General features: G+C 48.9%; 1 protein-coding gene across 2 annotated transcripts in view; it reads right to left on the bottom strand.

Annotated features, from left to right (window-relative positions):
- Positions 1 to 26,086, bottom strand: part of dnajb2 (DnaJ heat shock protein family (Hsp40) member B2) — a 53,764-nt gene extending 27,678 nt beyond the window's left edge. For both annotated transcript variants that reach the window (XM_033024909.1, XM_033024910.1), the window contains exons 1-5: positions 25,993 to 26,086; positions 16,414 to 16,500; positions 13,162 to 13,271; positions 11,907 to 11,960; positions 8,513 to 8,629 (exon numbers count right to left, since the gene is read on the bottom strand). In XM_033024909.1, the coding sequence (XP_032880800.1) occupies positions 8,513 to 8,629; positions 11,907 to 11,960; positions 13,162 to 13,271; positions 16,414 to 16,478 (346 nt within the window). In that variant the 5' untranslated portion in view covers positions 16,479 to 16,500; positions 25,993 to 26,086. The remainder of the gene's footprint in view (positions 1 to 8,512; positions 8,630 to 11,906; positions 11,961 to 13,161; positions 13,272 to 16,413; positions 16,501 to 25,992) is intronic.
- Between the last annotated feature and the right edge of the window lie 447 nt (positions 26,087 to 26,533).

Genomic DNA, 26,533 nt, shown 5'->3' with positions numbered 1-26,533 from the left:
TGCCATTGAGGGAGTGCATCGTAGGTTAACGAGGTTAATTCCCGGGATGGCAGGACTGACATATGATGAAAGAATGGAGCGACTGGGCTTGTACACACTGGAATTTAGAAGGAAGAGAGGGGGCCTTATAGAAACATATAAAATTCTTATAGGGTTGGACAGGCTAGATGCAGGAAACATGTTCCAGATGTTGGGGAAGTCCAGAACCAGGGGTCACAGTTTAAGAATAAGGGTTAAGCCATTTAGGACTGAGATGAGGAAAAACTTCTTCACCCAGAGAGTAGCGAATCTGTGGAATTCTCTGCCACAGAAGAGAGTGGAGGCAATTCACTGGATGTTTTCAAGAAAGAGTTGGATATAGCTCTGAGGGCTAATGGAATCAAGGGATATGGTGAGAAAGCAGGAACGGGGTACTGATTCTGGATGATCAGCCATGATCAAACTGAAATCTGGGCTTGTACACTCTGGAGTTTAGAAGGATGAGAGGTGATCTTACTGAAACATATGATTATTAAGGGTTTGGACACTCTAGAGGCAGGAAACATTTTCCTGATGTTGGGGGAGTCCAGAACCAGGGGCCACAGTTTAAGAATAAGGGGTAAGCCATTTAGAATGGAGACGAGGAAACACTTTTTCTCACTGAGAGTTGTGAGTCTGTGGAATTCTCTGCCTCAGAAGGCGGTAGAGTCCGGTTCTCTGGATACTTTCAGGAGAGAGCTAGTTAGGGTTCTTAAAGATAGCGGAGTCAGGGGATATGGGGAGAAGGCAGGAACGGGGTACTGATTGTGGATGATCAGCCATGATCACATTGAATGGTGGTGCTGGCTCAAAGGGCCGAATGGCCTACTCCTGCACCTATTGTCTATATTGACACGGGTAAAGACAGAGAGCAGAACCATGTAGCATGTTCATGTTCACTATGTTCACATGTTCTTCCTGTTCACCATCTACACCTCGGACTTTAGATACAACTCGGACCCCTGCCGCCTGCAGATGTTTTCAGATAACTCTGCAATTGTGGGCTGCATCAGTGAGGGGAGGGAAGTTGAACGCAGAGGTGTGGTCAACGACTTTGTTGAGTGGTGTGGACTGAATCACCTGCAGCTCTACACTCACAAGATTAAGGAGTTGGTGGTGGGCTTTAGGAGGAGAGGAACACCCCTGTCCCCTGCCTCCATCATTGGTGTGGATGTGCAGTTTACCAGGGAGTACAAGTACCTTGTAGTGTACGTGGACAGTAAACTGGACTGGTCCAGGAACACTGAGGCCCTGAACAAGAAGGGACAGAGCCGACTGTACTTTTTGAGAGGGCCCCGCTCCTTCAACATCTGCAGTAAGATGCTGCAGATGTTCTACCAATCGGTGGTGGCCAGTGCCATCTTCTCCGCTGCCGTGTGCCGGGGCAGCAGGGCGAAGGTCACGGACACCAACAGGATCAACAAACTCATCAGGAAGGCCGGCTCTGTCCTGGGGGAGGAGTTGGAGTTGGTTCCAAGGGATCCCTGCTGATTGTATTGTATTGTGTTGTATTGTACTTTGTATTGTACCCTAGGTAAGAGGGGAGTATGAGTGCCAGGGCAGTGTACTGTTCTGGATGTCAGATGTGGGAGGTCAAGGAATCTGATAGCCTTCCAGACGTCCACATCTGCACCAGGTGCGTCGAGATGGGGCTCCTAAGGGACCGTATTAGGAACCTGGAGCAGCAGCTCGATGACCTCCATCTGGTCAGGGAGAGCGAGGAAGTCATTGAGAGGAGTTACAGGGAGGTGACCACAGGAGGCAGGCAAGTGGGTCACGGTTAGGAGGGGCAAGGGGCACAGGCAGGGACTAGAGAGTACCCCGGTGGCTGTACACCTTGACAATAAGTATTCCTGTTTGAGTACGGTTGGGGGAGACAGCCTGGGGGTTCAGTATTGATGTGGATAGAGAACTGGCTGGCAGACAGGAAGCAAAGAGTAGGAGTAAACGGGTCCTTTTCACAATGGCAGGCAGTGACTAGTGGGGTACCACAAGGCTCAGTGCTGGGACCCCAGCTATTTACGATATATATTAATGATTTGGATGAGGGAATTGAATGCAACATCTCCAAATTTGCGGATGACACGAAGCTGGGGGGCAGTGTTAGCTGTGTGGAGGATGCTAGGAGGCTGCAAGGTGAATTGGATAGGCTGGGTGAGCGGGCAAATGCATGGCAGATGCAGTCTAATGTGGATAAATGTGAGGTTATCCACTTTGGTGGCAAAAACAGGAAAGTAGACTATTATCTGATTGGTGGCCGATTAGGAAAGGGGGAGATGCAACGAGACCTGGGTGTCATGGTACACCAGTCATTAAAAGTAGGCATGCAGGTGCAGCAGGCAGTGAAGAAGGCGAATGGTATGTTAGCATTCATAGCAAAAGGATTTGAGTATAGGAGCAGGGAGGTTCTACTGCAGTTGTACAGGGTCTTGGTGAGACCACACCTGGAGTATTGCGTACAGTTTTGGTCTCCTAATCTGAGGAAGGACATTCTTGCCATAGAGGGAGTGCAGAGAAGGTTCACCAGACTGATTCCTGGGATGTCAGGACTTTCATATGAAGAAAGACTGGATAGACTCGAATTTGTATTTAGAAGATTGAGGGGGGATCTTATAGAAACTTACAAAATTCTTAAGGGGTTGGACAGGCTAGATGCAGGAAGATTGTTCCCGATGTTGGGGAAGTCCAGAACTAGGGGTCACAGTTTAAGGATAAGGGGGAAATCTTTTAGGACCGAGATGAGGAAAACATTTTTCACACAGAGAGTGGTGAATCTCTGGAATTCTCTGCCACAGAAGTTACTTGAGGCCAGTTCATTGGCTATATTTAAGAGGGAGTTAGATGTGGCCCTTGTGGCTAAAGGGATCAGGGTGTATGGAGAGAAGGCAGGTACAGGATACTGAGTTGGATGATCAGCCATGATCATATTGAATGGCGGTGCAGGCTCGAAGGGCCGAATGGCCTACTCCTGCACCTATTTTCTATGTTTCTATGTTTCTACCTGGGGGTAGAGTCCGGTCCTGTTGCTGCGAAGGGTAAGGAAAAGAAGAGGAGGGCATTAGTAATAGGGGACTCTATAGTCAGGGGGTCGGATAGGCGATTCTGTGGACGCAGTCGGGAGACCCGGATGGTAGTTTGCCTCCCTGGTGCCAGGGTATGTGATGTGTCTGAACGTGTCCAAGATATCCTGAAATGGGAGGGAGAGGAGCCTGAGGTCATGGTACATATAGGTACCAATGACATAGGTAGAAAAAGAGAAGAGTTTGTTAACCAAGATGACAGGGTGATGATAGTGTTTGTTGTCTATATAAAGTGCATCCTGCTTCACTGTGGGGTTAAGGGCTAATGTGAGCTAATTTCTAATACTTGTATGCTATGTGTGGTGTTAGTTTAAATAATTTCATTTTAAAAAATATGATAAAATGTGTTAAAAAACAGTAAAGATTCATATGATATTAAGCTAAAAAATTGGTAACAGTAGTGGGCATTATTTGTATTTTTCATTTAATGAAGTGTGAAAATTATTTAAAAAACAAAATGGCTGCTATGAGTTGGAATGTTAGATACATGTAATTTTCTGTTATTTATATTTGGTTACAGTAATGTGCATATTTTTTGCCTTTGTGTCTAAAGGTTTTTCACCTGATAAAGACCAAAACTGATAAAGACCAAAACTGGTAAAGACTAAAACTGCTAAAAACTGCTAAAGACTAATCTGCCAAAATAAAAGGAGGAGAAAATAAAAGGTGGAAAAGAAGTGTTTGGTCTGAGTGAATCCAGTTCATCATTTCGGGGTAGATAAATCAAATCCCTTTCAAGCGGGGAATCTGCAAAAACATTAGAAGACTTGACAGTGAAAAGGAGAAAGGAGAATTTAGGGAGTTAGGAGGAGAGTTAAAAAGAAGGACCGCAAAGGTAACAATCTCGGGATTACTGCCTGTGCCACGCGACAGTGAGAGTAGGAATGGAGCGAGGTGGAGGATAAATGAGTGGATGAGGGACTGGTGCAGTGGGTATGGATTCATGTTTATGAATCATTGGGACCTCTTTTGTGGAAGGTGGGACCTGTACAAAAAGGACGGGTTGCACTTGAACTCGAGGGGGACCAATATCCTGGCGGGGAGATTTGCAAAGGCTACTGCGGAGACTTTAAACTAGAACGGTTGGGGGGAGGGACTCAAATTGGGAAAGCTAGTAGTCAGTGTGTGAGGCAGGAGGCAGTGAAGGGTAGCACTCGGACCCAACATGTAGGGGAGAAAGAAGAAAAAGACAAACAGAGAATGTTTCTTAAATGTGGGTTTCTTAAATGTGTATATTTTAATGCTAGGAGCATTGCAAGAAAGGTGGATGAGTTTAGAGCCTGGATTGACACCTGGAAGTATGATGTTGTGGCGATCAGTGAAACATGGTTGCAGGAGGGCTGTGATTGGAAACTAAATATTCCAGGATTTCGTTGCTTCAGGTGTGATAGAATTGGAGGGGCAAGAGGTGGAGGTGTTGCATTGCTTATCAGGGAAGATATTACAGCAGTGCGTTGGCAGGATAGATTAGAGGGCTCGTCTAGGGAGGCTATTTGGGTGGAACTGAGAAATGGGAAAAGGGTAGCAACACTTATAGGGGTGTATTATAGACCACCAAATGGGGAGCGAGAATTGGAAGAGCAAATATGTAAGGAGATAGCAGATATTAGTAGTAAGTACAAGGTAGTGATTGTGGGAGATTTCAATTTTCCACACATAGACTGGGAAACACATTCTGTAAATGGGCTGGATGGTTTGGAGTTTGTAAAATGTGTGCAGGATAGTTTTTTGCAGCAATACATAGAGGTACCTACTAGAGAAGGGGCAGTGCTGGACCTTCTGTTAGGAAATGAGACAGGTCAGGTGGCGGAGGTATGTGTTGGGGAGCACTTCGGGTCCAGTGATCACAATACCATTAGTTTCAATATAATTATGGAGAGGGTCAGAACTGGACCTAGGGTTGAGATTTTTGATTGGAGAAAGGCTAACTTTGAGGAGATGCGAAAGGATTTAAAAGGAGTGAACTGGGACATTTTGTTTGATGGGAAGGATGTGGAGGAGAAATGGAGTACATTTAAAGGTGACATTTTAAGTGTACAGAATCTTTATGTCCCTGTTCGGTTGAAATGAAATAGTAAAAATTGGAAAGAGCCCTGGTTTTCAAAGGAAATTGGACACAGTTCGGAAAAAGAGAGAGATCTACAATAATTATAGGCAGCATGGAATAAATGAGGTGCTTGAGGAGTATAAAGAATGTAAAAAGAATCTTAAGAAAGAAATTAGAAAAGCTAAAAGATATGAGGTTGCTTTGGCAAGTAAGGTGAAAGTAAATCCAAAGGGTTGCTACAGCTATATTAATAGCAAAAGGATAACTAGGGATAAAATTGGTCCATTAGAGAGTCAGAGTGGACAGTTATCTGCAGAGCCAAAAGAGATGGGGGAGATATTGAACAATTTCTTTTCTTCGGTATTCACCAAGGAGAAGGATATTGAATTATGTGAGGTAAAGGAAACATGTAGAGTAGCTATGGAAACTATGAGATTCAAAGAAGAGGAAGTACTGACACTTTTGAAAAATATAAAAGTGGATAAGTCTCCAGGTCCTGACAGGATATTCCCTAGGACATTGAGGGAAGTTAGTGTAGAAATAGCAGGGGCTATGACAGAAACATTTCAATTGTCATTAGAAACGGGAATAGTGCCGGAGGATTGGCGTACTGCGCATGTTATTCCATTGTTTAAAAAGGGTTCTAAAAGTAAACCTAGCAATTATAGACCTGTTAGTTTGACGTCAGTGGTGGGCAAATTAATGGAAAGGATACTTAGAGATAATATATATAAGCATCTGGATAAACAGGGTCTGATTAGGAACAGTCAACATGGATTTGGGCCTGGAAGGTCATGTTTGACTAAACTTCTTGAATTTTTTGAAGAGGTTACTCGGGAAATTGATGAGGGTAAAGCAGTGGATGTTGTCTATATGGACTTCAGTAAGGCCTTTGACAAGGTTCCTCATGGAAGGTTGGTTAAGAAGGTTCAATTGTTGGGTATTAATGGTGGAGTAGCAAGATGGATTCAACAGTGGCTGAATGAGAGATGCCAGAGAGTAATGGTGGATGGCTATTTGTCAGGTTGGAGGCCAGTGACTAATGGGGTGCCACAGGGATCTGTGTTGGGTCCACTGTTGTTTGTCATGTACATCAATGATCTGGATGATGGTGTGGTAAATTGGATTAGTAAGTATGCAGATGATATATGAAGATAGGTGGTGTTGTGGATAATGAAGTAAATTTTCAAAGTCTACAGAGAGATTTAGGCCATTTGGAAGAGTGGGCTGAAAGATGGCAGATGGAGTTTAATGCTGATAAGTGTGAGGTGCTACATCTTGGCAGGACAAATCAAAATAGGACGTACATGGTAAATGGTAGTGAGTTGAGGAATGCAGTTGAACAGAGGGATCTAGGAATAACTGTGGCCAGTTCCCTGAAGGTGGAATCTCATGTAGATAGGGTGGTAAAGAAAGCTTTTGGTGTGCTGGCCTTTATAAATCAGAGCATCTATATTACTAAATCTCTGATCTTGACCGCTTTTGGCCGACTGTGCTGCGATTTCCGAGAGAACGCCGCCACCTACGGCCGTCATTTTTGGCCACCTCGCTCAGAGCCCCCCTCCACCATATGAGTGCGGAGGATTTTTTCCGTCGATGAAAAATGAGAGAGATATTAATGTTTTTACAAAATTCCCCGTTCTCTCTGCTGCCCCCGCTGGCGGCAGGGGAGGGACTATAAAACCAGGAAGTGTCGTGCCTCCCTCAGTCTCCGCCAGACCAGGAAGCGAGAGGGTCACGGCTCTCTGAGCTGCGAATAACACTGAACGCACATCTACTCCACGGTGAGTCCCCTCGATGCGGCTGTAAAGTGGCTGCAGCCCTTTTTAAAAAGTTTGTGTTCACAAGATGAATTTTGGTTGTCGGGTGTCTGCAGCCCAATTGTTTGCCTCGCCTTTTTTGACAAGTTTGTGTTCACAAAATAAATTTTGGTTGTCGGGTGTCTGCAGCCCAATTGTTTGCCTTGGCTTGGCATTTAAAATCGTTGCAACAGTTGGGTGCCTGCCTAAGCATCCATACGGCCCACAATGTCTATACTAGCCCTCTGGAAACCAGTACCTTCACAGCCCACAACACCCATACTAGCGCAACAGACAGCCCCCCCCCCACTGGCGAGCAGTATTGGAATTGGTGGAGAGGTGGAATGTTGTGTTAGTGACCAGCCCTCCCGTGTGATGCTGGGACCCAACGGGTCCCACTTAGTCTAGTTGAGTATAGAAGTTGGTATGTAATGTTAAAATTGTACAAGGCATTGGTGAGGCCAATTCTGGAGTATGGGGTACAATTTTGGTCGCCTAATTATAGGAAGCATGTCAACAAAATAGAGAGAGTACAGAGGAGATTTACTAGAATGTTGCCTGGGTTTCAGCAACTAAGTTACAGAGAAAGGTTGAACAAGTTAGGTCTTTATTCTTTGGAGCGCAGAAGGTTAAGGGGGGACTTGATTGAGGTCTTTAAAATGATGAGAGGGATAGACAGAGTTGACGTGGATAAGCTTTTCCCATTGAGAGTAGGGAAGATTCAAACAAGAGGACATGACGAGAATTAAGGGACAGAAGTTTAGGGGTAACATGAGGGGGAACTTCTTTACTCAGAGAGTGGTAGCTGTGTGGAATGAGCTTCCAGTGGAAATGGTGGAGGCAGGTTCGATTTTATCATTTAAAAATAAATTGGATAGGTATATGGACGGGAAAGGAATGGAGGGTTCTGGTCTGAGTGCAGGTAGATGGGACTAGGGGAGAATAAGTGTTCGGCACGGACTAGAAGGGCCGAGATGGCCTGTTTCCGTGCTGTAATGGTTATATGGTTATATAGGTTGGTCTTGGAGGGGAGGATGCTCCTCAAACTGTGGAGCATCTTGGACAATACAGCTCACCCCCTCCGTGACACACTGGTCAACCTGAGGAGCACCTTCAGCGTCAGACTGGTTCCACCAAGATGCAGCACAGAACGCCACAGGAGATCCTTCTTCCCTGTGGCTATCAAACTGTACAACTCCTCCCCCTTCTGTCGTGGGGTAGACTGAGACTGACTCCCCTCCCCCAATCCTTTCCACTCGTCACTTTAATTTCATGGTTCATGTATCTGGTTGTGTTTATGATCGTTGCAGATCAATTTCCCTCCTGGGATTAATAACGTTGACAAAAATGCTGGAGAAACTCAGCGGGTGAGGCAGCATCTATGGAGCGAAGGAATAGGTGACGATTCGGGACGAGACTGATGTGGAGGTGGGTGGGGGGTGGGGGCGGGAAGAAGAAAGGAGACAGTGGGCTGTGGGAGAGCTGGGAAGGGGAGGGGAAGGAGGGAGAAAGCAAGGACTATCGTATTATATCGTATCGTACGAAAGACAAAGGCAGCACACGCTCACCAAACAACTCTGCGAAAGGATCTCGTCCGCCAAAGAACTCCCTAAATACTTCGTCAGGGCTACGGAACGAGAAGATAAAATCTGGAAACTCTGTGCCCATTCTGGGCGGTCTGCCACCTGGTGAAGAATAAAGCAGACGGCGATGAGAATGCATGTCAAAAATCACAGGTTATAATAGTCCTAATCAATATATGTTGCAAGACAGGATAATATGGTCATAATATTTAGTTTACTTTCGGTTAGAGATACAGCACAGAAACAGGCCCTTCGGCCCATCGAATCCGCACCGACCAACAATCTCCACACATTAACACTGTCCTACACACACTTTTTCTCACAGAGAGTGGTGAGTCTGTGGAATTCTCTGCCTCAGAGGGCGGTGGAGGCCGGTTCTCTGGATGCTTTCAAGAGAGAGCTAGATAGGGCTCTTAAAAATAGTGGAGTCAGGGGATATGGGGAGAAGGCAGGAACGGGGTACTGATTGGGGATGATCAGCCATGATCACATTGAATGGCGGTGCTGGCTCGAAGGGCCGAATGGCCTACTCCTGCACCTATTGTCTATTGACTATGGACAATTTTGACATTTTATTATACCAAGCCAATTCACCTACCAACCCGTACATCTTTGGAGTGTGGGAGGAAACTGGAGGTTTCAGAGAAAACTCCAAGCAGGTCACGGGTAGAACGTACAAACTCCGTGCAGGCAGCACCCGTAGTCAGGATCCAAACCGGGTCCCTGGTGTTGTAAGGCAACTCTACCGCGGCGCCACCAATAATGAACTGCCGGGTGCTGTCTGTGCGGAGTTTGTATGTTCTCCCCGTGACCACGTGTGTTTTCTCCGGGTGCTCCGGTTTCCTCCCACATTCCAAAGGCGTGCAGGTTTGCAGGTTAATTGGCTTCTGTAAATCGCCCCTGATGTGTGGGACGCGAAAGTGGGATAACATAGAACCATCCACTCACCAACTAGAGAGCGGTCCTGACCTTCCATCTTCCTCATTGGAGACTCTCGAACTATCTTTAATCAGACTTAACTGGATTTTATCTTGCGCTAAACATTATTTCCTTTATCACGTATCTGAGCACGGGACGGCTTGATTGTAATCATGTACAGTCTTTCCGCTGACTGGTTAGCATGCAATGAAAAGCTTATCACTGTACCTCTGAGAGAATGGAGCAGCTGGGCTTGTACACTCTGGAGTTTAGAAGGACGAGAGCAGATCTCATTGAAACATATAAGATTGTGAAGGGTTTGGACACGCTAGAGGCAGGAAACATGTTCCCGATGTTGGGGGAGTCCAGAACCAGGGGCCACAGTTTAAGAATAAGGAGTAAGCCATTTAGAACGGAGACGAGGAAACACTTTTTCTCACAGAGAGTGGTGAGTCTGTGGAATTCTCTGCCTCTGAGGGCAGTGGAGGCAGGTTCTCTGGATGCTTTCAAGAGAGAGCTAGATAGGGCTCTTAAATATAGCGGAGTCAGGGTATATGGGGAGAAGGCAGGAACGGGGTACTGATTGGGGATGATCAGCCATGATCACATTGAATGGCGGGTGCTGGCTCGAAGGGCCGAAGGGCCTACTCCTGCACCTATTGTCTATTGTCTACCTCGGTACACATGGCAACAATGAACTAAACAAAAATATTCTTGATGCTACAATGCAGTGAACTAAACTAAATTAAATTAAACCCTCTGTGTAGAAAAAAGTTGCCGCTCATGTTCCTATTAATTCTTTCCCCCTCACCTTAAACCTAATAACACACACTCGATCTCTGAGAATGATTGGAGTTCTCGTGTTATTTTGACTGCTAATGGGCTGGGAGCTCACCTCCTTACTGAACTTTATCTTGCATGAAATGTTATTGTACACTGTGGACGGCTCGATTGTAATTATGTCTAGTCTTTCCGCTGACTGGTTAGCACGCAACAAACAAGCTTTTCACCGTACCTAGGTAACACCTGACAATAAACTAAACAGTAATCAATTCATAATAAGGTGGGACAAGTCTTTCATTATGTGTTGGCTGCTTTCCCGAGGCAGCGTGAAGTGTAGATGGAGTCGATGGTGGGGAGTGTGGTCTGTGTGGGACTGGGCTACATCTACAATGGTGGGGAGTGTGGTCTGTGTGATGGACTGGGCTACATCTACAATGGTGGGGAGTGTGGTCTGTGTGATGGACTGGGCTACATCTACAATGGTGGGGAGTGTGGTCTGTGTGGGACTGGGCTACATCTACAATGGTGGGGAGTGTGGTCTGTGTGATGGACTGGGCTACATCTACAATGGTGGGGAGTGTGGTCTGTGTGATGGATTGGGCCACATCTACAATGGTGGGGAGTGTGGTCTGTGTGATGGACTGGGCCACATCTACAATGGTGGGGAGTGTGGTCTGTGTGATGGACTGGGCCACATCTACAATGGTGGGAAGTGTGGTCTGTGTGATGGACTAGGCCACATCCTCCACTCTCTGAAACCTCTTGCGGTCTTGGGCAGAACAGTTCCCATACCAGGCTAGAGGAAGGTACAGGAGCCTGAAAACTGTAACGTCCAGGTTCAGGAACAGCTTCTTCCCGAAAGCCATTAGGTTATTAAACACTACAACCTCTAATAAGCTCTGAACTACAACAGACTATAGACAATAGACAATAGATGCAGGAGTAGGCCATTTGGCCCTTTGAGCCAGCACCGCCATTCAATGTGATCATGGCTGATCATCCCCAATCAGTACCCCGTTCCTGCCTTCTCCCCTATTATTGTTATTATTGTCTGTCTGTTTTTTATGTGTGCGTGTAAATATAGAGTATATGTGTGTGTGTGTGTATATATACACACACATACTGAACTTTTTTTCTCCTTTATTATACTGTTTACAGTGTACTATGTTTACATAATGAATGAATGAATGAATAAGGTTATTGGCCAAGTATGTTCACATACAAGGAATTTGCCGTGGTGCTCCGCTCGCAAGTAACAACACGACATACAGTGACCAATTAAGAATGACACATAAAAACGTTAAGAATAAAACATTAAAGTTTAACCAGGTGAATGAAACAAAATACCAGAGCAAAAGGAGGCTACAGATTTTTGGTTATTGAGTAGAGCTACTACTCGTGGAAATAAAAAGCTGTTTTTATGTCTGGCTGTGGCAGCTTTGACAGTCCGGAGTCGCCTTCCAGAGGGAAGTGATTCAAAGAGTTTGTGGCCAGGGTGAGAGGGGTCAGAGATGATCTTACCTGCTCGCTTCCTGGCCCTTCGTCAATGGGGGGGGAAGGTTGCAGCCAACAAGCTTGTTGTGCTGCTGCAAGCAAGAATGTCATTGTTCTATCTGGGCCATATGCCAATAAAACACTCTTGACTCTTGAAGTAACCCAGCACACTATGCTTTCTTACCTGGTCCAACTAATCCGTCTTTTCCATACTTGTCATAAATGTCTCGTTTATTTCCTACAAGGGAGAGATTTAATAAAACTAAGCACATCATTTAGGCAGCGCTGAATGCATGAGAACAGGCATAGCTTTACTTACGTTTACTTTATTTATATATAGTGTGGAAACAGGCCCTTTGGCCCACCGAGCCCGTGCCTACCGCCAATCACCCCGTACATTAGTTCTATCCTGTACACGAGGGACAATTTACAGCAGCCAATTAACCCACAAACCTGCACGTCTTGGGAATGTGGGAGGAAACCGGAGCGCCCGGAGAAAACCCACGCAACTCACGGGGAGAATGTACAAACTCCGCACAGACAGCGCCCGAGATCAGGATGGAACCCGGGGTGTCTGGCGCTGTGAGGCAGCGACTCCAGCACTGCTCCACCGTGCCGCAGTGGGGAAACATCTTTTATTTTCCCTCCAGTTCTTGATTCCCCTACTTTGGGCCAAAGACACTGTGCGTCCAACCCTATCGACTCCCCTCATACCTCTCCGTGGATGGTCACCTTGTCGTGGTGGAGAAGCTTGTGTGGACCTGAGATCCTGAGAGCGATGCCGTCTGGAGCTGTGCTCCTGGTAGGGCCACCCATGGCGGTGAGGTCGAGGGGGAGGTCCCTGACAAAGAGCAATCCAACCAAGACCTCAATAGTGGAACAGGCGGAGGACGATGGCTGACCTTAGTGGAGCTAACGTCACAACGGCTGGGAAGGCGGATGAAGGCTGCGGCAGAAAAGGGTCTCCGGTCGTCTTGGACTCCATGCCACTGGATCCTGACCCAGATCTGTCAAGGTCTGTGGAATTCTCTGCCTCAGAGGGCGGTGGAGGCCGGTTCCCTGGCCACTTTCAAGAGAGAGCTAGATAGGGCTCTTGAAAATAGCGGAGTCAGGGGATATGGGGAGAAGGCAGGAACGGGGTACTGATTGGGGATGATCAGCCATGATCACATTGAATGGCGGTGCTGGCTCGAAGGGCCGAATGGCCTACTCCTGCACCTATTGTTTATTGACCGTGGACCAGTCTCCCCACGTTAAACAAAGTCACGCACAGGCCTCCTCCATGAGAGGACTGTCGCACTCGTTTTCAGTGACCGCCGATGATGATTCCCCTCATGATTCTATGCACCTCAATAAAATCACTCCTCAACCATCTTGCATTAAACTCCATTAAACCCCGAACGATCAACAGACAAGGTCTAACTCAGTGTCAAACTTACTGTCTGATAGCACTTCATACGCCTCCGCTATCTCCTTGAACTTGTGCTCTGCCACATCCTTGTTATCTGGGTTCTTGTCAGGGTGCCATCGCAGAGCCAGCTTCCGGTAACTGAGAGGGAAGGGAGCAAAGAAAGGAAGATGAGACACAAAACGCTGGAGTAACTCAGCGGGTCAGGCAGCACCTCTGGAGAGAAGGAATAGGTGACATAGAAAATAGGTGCAGGAGGAAGCCATTCGGCCCTTCGAGCCAGCACCGCCATTCATCGTGATCATGGCTGATCGTCCCCTACCAATAACCCGTGCCTGCCTTCTCCCCATATCCCTTGACTCCACTAGCCCCATCGGGTCCCCATTGACGTTTCGGGTCCAGACCTTTCTTCAGACTGAGAGTCAGGGGAGGGGGAGACTAGGGGTATGGAAGGGCAAGGTATGAAGACAACAGATCAAACGCGATGCTGGTCAAGGAAATGTACAATGGTTTGTTGTTGGCGGAGGGGATGAGTGTAGTTTATTGTCACGTGTACCGAGGTGCAGTGAAAAGTTTCCAATCAGCGGAAAAACAATACATGATTATAATCGATCCATTTACAGTGTACAGACACATGATCAGGGAACATGGGCGGAAATCATGGGGGGAACGGAGGGGGGCACGTTCCCCCCCCCTCCTGCTTTGAGAGGTGGGGGACAATCCCCCCCACCCCATGTTTTGTAATCCAGACGCTTTCTAAGGGCTGAATCGGCCCGTTCGCAGGGCCTTTCATCGCCCGGTGCGGCTTAAAATCAAACTGTTGCATCGAGGCAATGGAGGCTCCCGATGTTGAAGCCCCCGCCGGCCGATGATAGGCCCCGTGAACGGGCCGATTCAAGCCCCACGATTCGGGGCGGACGAAGCTGCCGTTGCTGGAGTTGGGAGTCGGTCACCAACCAGGTCAGTTCCCGATGTTACCGTCCACAGGGCCCACGGCCGAAGCCTCGCGTGTGTGTGCGTATGCGCGTGCGGCCGCCAAGAAATTGTGTGTCCCCCGCCCCCCCCCCATATTTTGATAATGATTTCCGTGCCTGTCAGGGAATAACATTTAATGCAAGATAAAGCCACTAAACTCCGATCATAGATAGTCCTAGGGTCACCAATGAGGTAGATAGTAGTTTAGGACCACTCTCTGGTTGTGGTAGGATGATTCAGTTGCCTGTGATAACAATTATAAAGTAAGTAATTTTTATTTATATAGCACTTTTAAATCAAATCACGTTGAAGCCAAAGTGCTTTACAGAGAAGAAATTAGATTACTATACATCCATATAAAATAAGAGAAAAAAAAGACACAATAAACTATAGAATTCAACATGAACGTCCCCCCCATCAGCAGAATCAACACTTTCCACTGTGAGGGAAAGGCACCAAAAAGTCCAGTCCTCCTCCTCCTAGTCATAGAAACATAGAAAAAAGGTGCAGGAGGAGGCCATTCGGCCCTTTGAGCCAGCACCGCCATTCATTGTGATCATGGCTGATCGTCCCCAATCAATAACCCGTGCCTGCCTTCTCCCCATATCCCTTGACTCCACTAGCCCCTAGAGCTCTATCTAACTCTCTCTTAAATCCATCCAGTGACTTGGCCTCCACTGCCCTTTGTGGCAGGGAATTCCATAAATTCACAACTCTCTGGGTGAAAAAGTCTTAAATAACCTCCCCTTTATTCTAAGACTGTGTGGCCCCCTGGTTCTGGACTCGCCCAACATTGGGAACATTTTTTCCTGCATCTAGCTTGTCCAGTCCTTTTATAATTTTATATGTTTCTATAAGATCCCCCCTCACCCTTCTTCTACCCGAGGTCGGGGCCTATTTGAGTCACCACAACGGCGGCCCGATGTTTTCAGGCCCTCTTGCCGGGAAGATGGAACTCCGGCGTCGGGTGAACACTCCTCAGCGGCTTGGGAATGTCTGGAGCGGCCGCTTCCTCCCCGGAGACCAACAGTTGGGATGAAACTGTCCCTGAATTTGTTGGTGCGCATTTCACTTGATACCTTTCTATATCTTTCACCCGATGGGAGAGGGGAGAAGAGGGAGGACGTGACCAGGGTGGGGCTCGCATAACAAGCCAGAAAGTGACAACAAGGCGTGTAAACAGCGACAGTAACCAGGGCAGTGAAACTAGCCGGCGAGCTAGGGTGGGGGAGGGACAGAGAGAGAGAGAGGGTTACTTGAAGCTAGAGAAATTAATATTCATAACGCTGGGATGTAAGCTGCCCAGGCGACACAAGGGTGGTGGATGTATGGAAACATAGAAACATAGAAACATAGAAATTAGGTGCAGGAGTAGGCCATTCGGCCCTTCGAGCCTGCACCGCCATTCAATATGATCATGGCTGATCATCCAACTCAGTATCCCATACCTGCCTTCTCTCCATACCCTCTGATCCCCTTAGCCACAAGGGCCACATCTAACTCCCTCTTAAATATAGCCAATGAACTGGCCTCGACTACCCTCTGTGGCAGGGAGTTCCAGAGATTCACCACTCTCTGTGTGAAAAAAGTTCTTCTCATCTCGGTTTTAAAGGATTTCCCCCTTATCCTTAAGCTGTGACCCCTTGTCCTGGACTTCCCCAACATCGGGAGCAAGCTTGCCAGGGGAGATAGTTGAGGACAGGGACTATTGCAACGTTTAAGGGAGTTAGATGTGACCCTTGTGGCTAAATGGATCAGGGGGTATGGAGAGAAGGCAGGTACAGGATACTGAGTTGGATGATCAGCCACGATCATATTAAATGGCGGTGCAGGCTCGATGGGCCGAATGGCCTACTCCTGCACCTATTTTCTATGTTAAGAGACAATTAGATGGATACACGAAGCGGACAGGTGTGGAAGGATATGGGTGAAACGCACACAGGTAGGACTGGTGTAGATAGGTTTGAAGGTTAAATTGGCTTGATTAATAGGCTTGTAAAATGTAAACAAAAAAAAAATTTTGCCCAGTATAAAATCGTGCAGTGCTGAGTGCTGCTCTACCTAGAGATTTTCAGCGTACTACATCTAGATCCAGATCCAGATCCAGGGCATGTTGGTCAGTGTGGGCAAGTTGGGCTGATGGGGCCTGGTTCCCAGCTGTAAGACACCCTGACTCTATGAGGATCATAAAGGGGTCATTGACGTGCGTCAATGGAAACACATTGTTATCGCACGCACTTCAGAAGCATCTGCGCTGCCGGAGATGGCCAGTCGGCATCTGGGGGAGAAAGATAAGGTTGACACTTACGCTTTCTTAATGTCTTCTGGAGAAGAACTGCGAGGGATCCCCAAAGTATTGTAGTAGTCCACCATTTCCACCACAGCTGCCGCCTTGCTGAGAAACAAAAAGACAACACACGTCAGGTAATAGAAACATAGAAACATAGAAAATAGGTGCAGGAGTAGGCCATTCGGCCCGTCGAGCCTGCACCACCATTCAATATGATCATGGCTGATCATCCAACTCAGTATCCTGTACCTGCCTTCTCTCCATACCTCCTGATCCCTTTAGCCACAAGGGCCACATCTAACTCCCTCTTAAATATAGCCAATGAACTGTGGCCTCAACTACCTTCTGTGGCAGAGAATTCCACAGATTCAGCACTCTCTGTGTGAAAAATGTTTTTCTCATCTCGGTCCTAAAAGATTTCCACCTTATCCTTAAACTGTGACCCCTTGTTCTGGACTTCCCCAACATCGGGAATAATCTTCCTGCATCTAGCCTGTCCAACCCCCTTAAGAATTTTGTAAGTTTCTATAAGATCCCCCCTCAATCTTCTAAATTCTAGCGAGTACAAGCCGAGTCTATCCAGTCTTTCTTCATATGAAAGTCCTGACATCCCAGGAATCAGTCTGGTGAACCTTCTCTGTACTCCCTCTATGGACTCCCTCTATGGCAAGGTCCTCTCCTAACGTTACACTTTAAGGGCCTGTCCCACTTGGTGATGATTTTTTCGGCGACTGCCGGCATCATTGACTGACGTATCAGATCACCGAAAAAGTCGCGGCGTGATGCGGCGTGGCGCCGTGTTGTCGCAACATGGCGTCTCCTCAAGTGTCGCAACATTTGTTTTGTCGCCGCTGGATTTTGAAATGTTCAAAATCTTTCGCCGACCCTGATACTTCGGTCAATGACGCCGGCAGTCGCCGAAAAAAAAATCACCAGGTGGGACAGGCTCTTTAGAGATACAGCGTGGAATCAGGCCCGTCGGCCAACCGAGTCCGCGATGACCAGCGATCCCCCCTTACACCAGCACTATCCTACACACTAGGGGCAATTTACAACCTTTACCGAAGTCAATTAACTTACAAACTTGTACGTCTTTGGAGTGTGGGAGGAAAAACCAGAGCATCCAGAGAAAGACTACGCGTTCACAGGGAGAACGTGCAAACTCCGTACAGACAGCACCCGGAGTCAGGTATGTGTAGGAAGGAACTGCTGGTAATGGTTTAAACCGAAGATAGACACAAAAGGCCGGAGTGGCTCAGCGGCTCTGAAGGGTCTCGACCTGAAACGTCACCTATTCCTTTTCTCCAGAAATGCTGTCTGATCCGCTGAGTTACTCCAGATTTTTGTGTCTATCTGTGGTCAGGTAGGTGGAATCAATGGAAGGGAGGTTGGTTTGTGCGATGGTCTGGGCTGCGTCCAAAATTCTCTTCAATTGCTTGTGGTCTTGGATGGAGCTGTTCCCAAACCGTGCTGCGATGCAGTGTGATCAAATGCTTTCTGCGGCGCCTCTGTGGAAGTTGGTGAGAGTTGTGGGGGACATGCCGAACTTCCTGAGCCTTCTAAGGAAGGAGAGGCGTTGGTGTGCTCTCTGAAGGTCATATGGAATAGGAGTAGAATTAAGCCATTCAGCCCATCAAGTCTACTCCGCCATTCAATCATGGCTGATCTATCTCTCCCTCCTAACCCCATTCTCCTGCCTTCTCCCCATAACCACTGACAACTGTACTAATCAAGAATCTATCTATCTCTGCCTTAAAAATAACTCTGGCAGCCTCCACAGCCTTCTGTGGCAAAGAATTCCACAGAATCATCACCTTCTGACTAGACATTTCTCCTCGTCTCCTTCCTAAATGAACGTCCTTTAATTCTGAGGCTATGACCTCTAATCCTAAACTCTCCCACCAGTGGAAACATCCTCTCCTTATCCACTCCATCCAAGTCTTGGTCGTTGCTTCAATATGGGTGGTCCAGGACAAGTTGCTGGTGAAGGCAGTGAAGAAAGCTAATGGCATGTTTGCCTTCATTGCGAGATAATTTGAGTTTAGGAACAAGGAGGTCCTACTGCAGATGTACAGGGCCCTGATGAGATCACACCTAGAGTATTGTGTGCAATTTTGGTCCCCTAATTTGAGGAAAGACATTATTGCCATTGAGGCAGTGCAGCGTAGGTTCACCAGGTTAATTCCTGGGATGGTGCAACTGACATATGATGAAAGTACGGGTCGAGTGGGCTTGTATTCAATGGAATTTAGGAGGATGAGAGGAGATCTCGTCAAAACATATACAATTCATTAAGGTTTGGACAGGCTAGATGCAGGAACATTTTTCCCGATGTTGGGGGAGTCCAGAACCAGAAGTCACAGTTTAAGAATAAGGGGTAGGCCATTTAGGACTGAGACGAGGAAAAACTTTTTCACCCAGAGTTGTGAATCTGAGGAATTCTCTGCCACAGAGGGCAGTGGAGGCCAATTCACTGGATGTTTTCAAGAGAGAGAGAGAGATTTAGCTCTTAAGGCTAACGGAATCAAGGGATATGGGGAAAAAGCCGGAACGGGGTACTGATTATAGATGATCAGCCATGATCATATTGAATGGCGGTGCTGGCTCGAAGGGCCAAATGGCCTACTCCTGCGCCTATTTTTCTATGTATCTATGTTTCTATGATATCTACTCCTGGGAACTTGAAGATTTCAACTTTATAATGCTGGTGGCCTGGCCAAGGCTGCATAACCTCTCACCTTTAACCTAGGCTCTCTAGTTCTTGTTTCCCTGCCCTTCGTGTCTCAGACAAAGAGATCACGGTGGCGCAGCGGTTGAGTTGCTGCCTTACAGCGAATGCAGCGCCAGAGACCCGGGTTCGATCCCGACTACGGGTGCTGTCTGTACGGAGTTTGCACGTTCTCCCCATGACATGCACGGGTTTTCTCCGAGATCTCCGGTTTTCTCCCACACTCCAAAGGCGTGCAGGTTTGCGGGTTAATTGGCTTGGTGTAAATGTAAAAATTGTCCCTAGTGGGTGTAGGATAGTGTTAATGTACTGATTGTGGATGATCAGCCATGATCACAATGAATGGCGGTGCTGGCTCGAAGGGCTGAATGGCCTACTCCTGCACCTATTGTCTATTGTCTTATCCCTGGCAGAAAACGCTGGAGTAACTCAGCGGGACAGGCAGCATCACTGGAGAACATGGATAGGTGATGTTTCACAGAGTGCTGGAGTAACTCAGCGGGTCAGGCAGCATCTGTGGAGAACATGGATAGGTGACGTTTCACAGAGTGCTGGAGTAACTCAGCGGGTCAGGCAGCATCTGTGGAGAGAAGGAATGGGTGACGTTTCGGGTCGAGACCTTTCTTTGGACTGAGAGTCAGGGGAGGGGGAGATACAGAGATAAGGAAGTGTAAGGTGTGAGAACGAGACATCAAAGTGGGTGGAGGAAATCAATGATCGCCACCCTCTTAAGTCAAGAGTGTTTTATTGTCATATGTCCCGAATGGGACAATGAAATTCTTACTTGCTGCAGCACAACAGAATATGTGAATATGTAAACATGGTACACAAAGGGGGCAGAGAAAGAAAAGTAAAAGTTTAATAAATACCAAGTAGCAAATAGATGTGATATTTAGTTTAGTTTAGAGATACAGCGCGGAAACAGGCCCTTCGGCCCACCGGGTCCGTGCCGACCAGCGATCCCCGCACACTACACACACACTAGGGACAATTTCTACATTTACCAAGCCAATTAACCTACAAACCCGCACGTCTTTGGAGTGTGGGAGGAAACCGAAGACCTCGGAGAAAACCCACGCAGGTCACGGGGAGAACGTGCAAACTCCGTACAGACAGCACCCGTAATCGGGATCGAACCTGGGTCTCTGGCACTGCATTCGCTGTAAGGCAGCAACTCTACCGCTGCGCCAATGTGACTGTCTCACACCTTACACTTTATCTCTGTATTTCCTTGATCTCCATCCCCTTTGATGCCTTGTTCTCACACCTTACACTTCCTTATCTCTGTATCTCCCCCTCCCCTGATTCTCAGTCTGAAGAACGGTCTTGACCCGAAACGTCACCCATTCCTTCTCCCCAGAGATGCTGCCTGGCCCGCTGAGTTACTCCAGCATTTTGTGTCTATCTTCGTTATAAACCAGCATCTGCAGTTCCTTCCTACACTGATCCCTGGCACCCTGGCTAGTGGCCCTCACCACACACCGGCAGGCCGGTAGGTCAATGAAGGGAAGGGACAGAGGAAGATAGACACAGCATTCTGGTGTAACTCAGCGGATCAGGCAGCATCTCTGCTGAAAAGGAAGAGGTCAGTGACGTTTCGGGTCAGAATCCCGGGTCACTCCAAAGACTTGGCATAAGCCACGCTGGGCTGAACCTAAGTGTTCAGCGAAATGATCACCAAGTCTACACAGGGATAAACCAGCATCTGCAGTTCCTTTCTATACCATACCAGGAACACCAGGGCTGCCTGAGAGGGAAAGGTTAGACAGGGCAGCCCTGCATCCACTGGAGTCAAGATGTGTACTTCATTCCTTAGATCCTCGGGGGGTCTTGAGAAAAACACAGCGTGTTTTCATGGAGAAACTGGGCAGGCAAGGTTTCATAGAAACATAGAAAATAGGTGCAGGAGAAGGCCATTCGGCCCTTCGAGCCAGCACAGCCATTCAATATCACCCAAGAATATCAAGAATAAGGCGTAAGCCATTTAGAACGGAGACGAGGAAACACTTTTTCCTCACAGAGAGTGCTGAGTGTGGAATTCTCTGCCTCAGAGGGCGGTGGAGGCAGGTTCTCTGGATGCTTTCAAGAGAGAGCTAAATAGCGGAGTCAGGGGATATGGGGAGAAGGCAGGAATGGAGTACTGATTGGGGATGATCAGCCATGATCACATTAAATGGCGGTGCTGGCTCGAAGAGCCAAATGGCCTACTCCTGCACCTATTGTCTATTGTGCCTTTTGAGCCTGCACCACCATTCAATATGATCATGGCTGATCATCCACAATCAGTCCCCCCCGGTACTGCTTTCACCCCCATATCCACTGATTCCGTTAGCCCGAAGAGTTAAATCTAACCCTCTCTTGAAAACATCCAGTGGATTGGCCTCCACTGCCTTCTGTGGCAGAAAATTCCACAGATTCACAACAAGGGTTCAGGCAAGCACACCATATGCCTTCTTTACCACTCAATCTATTTGTTTAGAATTCATTTTAGCGTTTAGATCAGGGGTGGGCAACCTTGTTCTGTATAGGGGCCGGGACGCATGTCTGTGAGGGGATGGCGGGCCACATCTATCACGTGTAAACATGGATCCCACCCCAGATGGCAGGCATCAAATCACGTGTTCACTTAGATCCCGCCCCTTCGAGGACACCACCCGGAACGCTGGCCCCTAGTTATGGCCGCTCACCAACATGGCGTCCCTAGTTACGGGCGCTCACCAACATGGCGTCCCTAGTTATGGGCGCTCACCAACATGGCGTCCCTAGTTACGTGCGCTCACCAACATGGCGCCCCTAGTTACGGGCGCTCACCAACATGGCGCCCCTAGTTACGGGCGCTCACCAACATGGCGTCCGTAGTTACGGGCGCTCACCAACATGGCGTCCCTAGTTACGGGCGCTCACCAACATGGCGCCCTTAGTTACGGGCGCTCACCAACATGGCGTCCGTAGTTACAGGCGCTCACCAACATGGCGTCCCTAGTTACGGGCGCTCACCAATATGGCGTCCCTAGTTACGGGCACTCACCAACATGGCGTCCGTAGTTACGGGCGCTCACCAACATGGCGTCCCTAGTTACAGGGGCTCGCCAACATGGCACACCTACGAACCATTGCCTTGGCTCTGTTCTGAAGGCGGAGGCTCAAATACTCACACTCACTCGTCCCCGGCCTATTGACAACCCCGATCCCGACAGTGAAGCCCAGACACAGAAGGTGCGCGGCCGTGCGCAGGTACAACCCGAGCTCGGCGCTCGGCCCCGCAATTGCGTCCGCCAGCACAGGCCGCCTAGTGTCCTTGCGTCACCGCGCCTGGGCGCGGCGGCGGTCTCGGTCCCAGGAGGTACCGGCGACTAAGGAAGTCTGCAGGCCGGATGACTACGGAAAAAAAAGCATGCGGGCCAGATGATTTCAGGTTACGGGCCGCATTCGGCCCGGGGGCCGTGGGTTGCCGACCCCCTGGTTTAGAGATACAGCGTGGAAACAGGCCCTTCGGGTTTAGGATGAAGTTTATTATTGTCACGTGTACCGAGGTACAGTGTAAAGCTTTGTTCTGCGAACTGTCCAAACATATCAGATAATACTACACATAAATACAGCCGTCAAACTCAAGTCCAATAGGTAGAGCAAAGGGGAAATTGCAGAGTGCAGAATATAGTTCTCAGCATTGTAGCGCATCAGTTCCACAGACAAAGTCCAATGTCCACAATGGGGTAGAGGTGAATCAGACAGTACCCTAGCTTATGGAAGGGCCGTTCAGAGGCCTGATAACAGAGGGGAAGTAGCTGTTCCTGAGTCTGGTGGTGCGCGCTTTCAGTGAGAAATGGGAGCAGGGAGAAGACGGGTTGACCGGGGTGAGACAAGTCTTTGATTATGTTGGCTGGTTTTCTGAGCAGGGGTAGAGTTGCGGCCTCACAGCGCCAGAGACCCGGGTTCAATCCTGACTCCCGGTGCTGTCTGTTCGGAGTTTGCACGCTCTCACTGTGACCGCGTGGGCTTTCTCCGGGTGCTCCGGATTCCTCCCACACAAAGAATCACCGGTGCGAAGAAACGTTGATGAATCTCTGCCTCAAAACAGAAGCCAGCATCATCAGAGACCCACACCACCCTGGCCACGCTTTCGTTTTACTCCTGTCATCGGGAAGAAGGTACAGGAGCCTGAAAACTGTAACGTCCAGGTTCAGGAACAGCCTCTTCCCCACGGCCATCAGCCTATTAAACTCTACGAACCCCAAATAAGCTCCTAGCTAAATAGACTTAAAGCATTGTTTTTATACAATTATTATATATATTATATATATATAATTGTACAAAGAAAAAAAATATATATATATATGCATGTACATGTGTGTATATATAATTAATTTATCTAAAAGGTGTTTATATGTGTGCGCGTATATATATATATCTGTGTATGTGTATAGACACAAATGCTGGAGTAACTCAGCGGGACAGGCAGCATCTCTGGGGAGAAGGAATGAGTGACGTTTCGGGTTGAGACTCTTCTTCAGACTGTGTAGGTGTATATACATACACACAGTCACAGAGTGATACAGTGTGGAAACAAGCCCTTCAGCCCAACTTGCCCACACCGGCCAACATGTCCCAGCTACACTAGTCCCACCTGCCCGCATTTGGTCCATATCCCTCCAAACCTGTCCTGTCAAACTACCTGTCTAACTGCTACTTAAACATTGGGATAGTCCCAGCCTCAACTACCTCCTCTGGCAGCTTGTTCCTTACACACGCCACCCTTTGTGTGGAAAAGTTACCCCTCAGATTCCCATTAAATCTTTTCCCCTTCACCTGAAACCCATGTCCTCTGGTCCTCGATTCCCCTACTCTGGGCAAGAGACTCTGTGCATCTCCCCGATATCTATTCCTCACATGATTTTATACACCTCTATAAGATCATCCCTAATCCTCCTGCGCTCCAGGGAATAGAGTCCCAGCCTACTCAACCACTCCCTGTAGCTCACACCCTCTGGACCTGGCAACATCCTAGTAAATCTGAACTTTCTTAACAGTTTTTTATGGGTTCCACAGAGTGCTACGTTTACATATCTGTTATGCTGCTACATGTAAGAACCTGAAAATAAGTCTGAAGAAGGGTCTCGTCACGAAATGTCACCCATTCCTTCTCTGCGTAGATGCTGCCTGTCCCGCTGGGTTACTCCAGCTTTTTGTGTCTATCTTCTAAGAATTTCATTGTTCCGTTTCGGGACTGTATGACAATAAAACACTCTTGACTCTGCTGAACGCAGGGACCTTGGGGTTCAATCCATCGATTGGTGAAAGTGGCAATACAGGCGGGCTGGGTGTTGAAGGTGCCATTGGGCACGCATGCCATCGCAAGTAGGGATTCAGAAAAGTTAGGCCCTCATGTTAAACTGCACTAAAGACAGACACAAAGTGCCGGAGTAACTCAGCGGGTCAGGCAGCATCTCTGGAGAAAAAGGATGGGTGACGTTTCGGGTCAGAACGCTGGGGAGGTGGGAGGAGGGGGGAGGGGTGTGTTATGTTGACTGCTTAGTCCCTTCGCCCCCTTTCCGTCCTTCACTCCCCTCCTCTCCCTATCCCTCTCGTCTCTCTCCCCTCTCAATAGACAATAAACAATAGGGTGCAGGAGTAGGCCATTCGGCCTTTCGAGCCAGCACCGCCATTCAATGTGATTGTAGCTGAGGCCAGTTCATTGGCTATATTTAAGAGGGAGTTAGATGTGGCCCTTGTGGCTAAAGGGATCAGGGGGTATGGAGAGAAGGCAGGTACAGGATACTGAGTTGGATGATCAGCCATGATCATATTGAATGGCGGTGCAGGCTCGAAGGGCCGAATGGCCTACTCCTGCACCTATTTTCTATGTTTCTATGTTTCAATGTGATCGTGGCTGATCATCCCCAATCAGTACCCCGTTCCTGCCTTCTTCCCATATCCCGACTCCGCTATCTTTAAGAGCTCTATCTAGCTCTCTCTTGAAAGTACCCAGAGAACCGGCCTCCACCGCCCTCTGAGGCAGAGAATTCCAGACTCACCACTCTGTGCGAAAAAGGGACAGGCAGCTCCTCTCCCCATCCATCTCATCTCTCCCCTCTCCTTTCTCCCTCTAGCCCGCTCCCTTTCCCCATCTCCCTCTCCCTGATCCCTCTCTCCCCCTCCCTCCCCATCCCCTCCCTCAATCCTCCTTTTCCTCTCCCCGTACCTCTGCCCACTCCTCACTCTCCCCAACCCTCTCTCCCCCCCCCTCCCCCACTCTCTCTCCCCCTCCCTCTCCATCTCTCCCTCCCCCTCTCACCCCTCCCCCAACCCTTTCTCCCCCCCCATCAGTCTACACCATCCCTCTCTCCGTCCCCCTCCCCCTCCTCTCTCTTCCCCCTTCACCCCCTCACTCTACCCCTTTACCACCCTCCCTCCCTCTCTCCCCCCTCCTCTTTCTCTATCCCCCTCTCCTCTCTCTCTATCCCCCTCTCCCTCCCTCTGCCCCTCCCTCACCCACTCCCCCCCTCATCTCCCTCTCCCCTCATCTCCCTCTCCCCTTCCCCCTCTCCCCATCCCTCCCCCCCTTCCCCTTCCCCCTCTCCCCATCCCTCCCCCCCTTCCCCTTCCCCCACTCCCCATCCCTCCTCCCCTCCTCCTCTTCCCCCTCTCCCCATCCCTCCTCCCCTCCTCCTCTTCCCCCTCTCCCCTCCCCCATCCCCTTCCCTCTCCCCTCATCCCTCTCCCCTTCCCTCCCCCCATCCCCCTCTCCCCATCCCTCCTCCCCTCTCCCCTTCCCCCTCTCCTCCCCCTCCCCCTCCCCCTCACTCTACTAACCCATCCCCCACCCCCACCCTCCCCTTCCCCCACCCACTCCCCCCCCCCCCCACCCCTACCTGCCGCGGTGTCGGCTCTCTGCTCCCGCCCTCCCGCCCTCCAGCCGCCGCCGCTTCACTCTCTGATCTCACCGCCGACGTCGACAATAAAGCCGCAGAAACGCCCAGAAACTGCCCCCCCCCCGTCACTCCCCCCCCTCCCCTCCCCACCGCCCTCCTCTTTCCCTCTGCTCCCTCTCCCTCTCCTCTTTCCTCTAGTCTCTACTCAGTACTCTCTCTCTCCCTCTCTCTCTGCTCTCTCCCCTCCTCTTTCCTCTCTCTCTCGCTCTCTCCTCTCCTTCCCTCTCTCCACTCTCTCTCCTCCTCTTCCCTCTCTGCTCTCCATCCCTCTCCCCTCTTTCCTCTCTCCCGTCTCTTCCCCTCATTCCTCTCTCTCTCCCTCCTCCCCTCCTCTTTCCTCTCTACTCTCCCTGCTCTCTCCCCCCTCCCCTCGTTCCTCTCTCTCTCCCCTCTCCTTTCCTCTCTACTCTCTCCCTCCCCCTCCCCCTGCTCTCTCCTCCCCTCCTTCCTCTCTCTCTCCCCTCTCCTCTCCTCCTCTTCC

This window comes from Amblyraja radiata, chromosome 7 (genome assembly GCF_010909765.2).
Source record: "Amblyraja radiata isolate CabotCenter1 chromosome 7, sAmbRad1.1.pri, whole genome shotgun sequence".
NCBI lineage: Eukaryota > Metazoa > Chordata > Chondrichthyes > Rajiformes > Rajidae > Amblyraja > Amblyraja radiata.
This window is presented reverse-complemented; position numbering and strand designations above follow the sequence as displayed.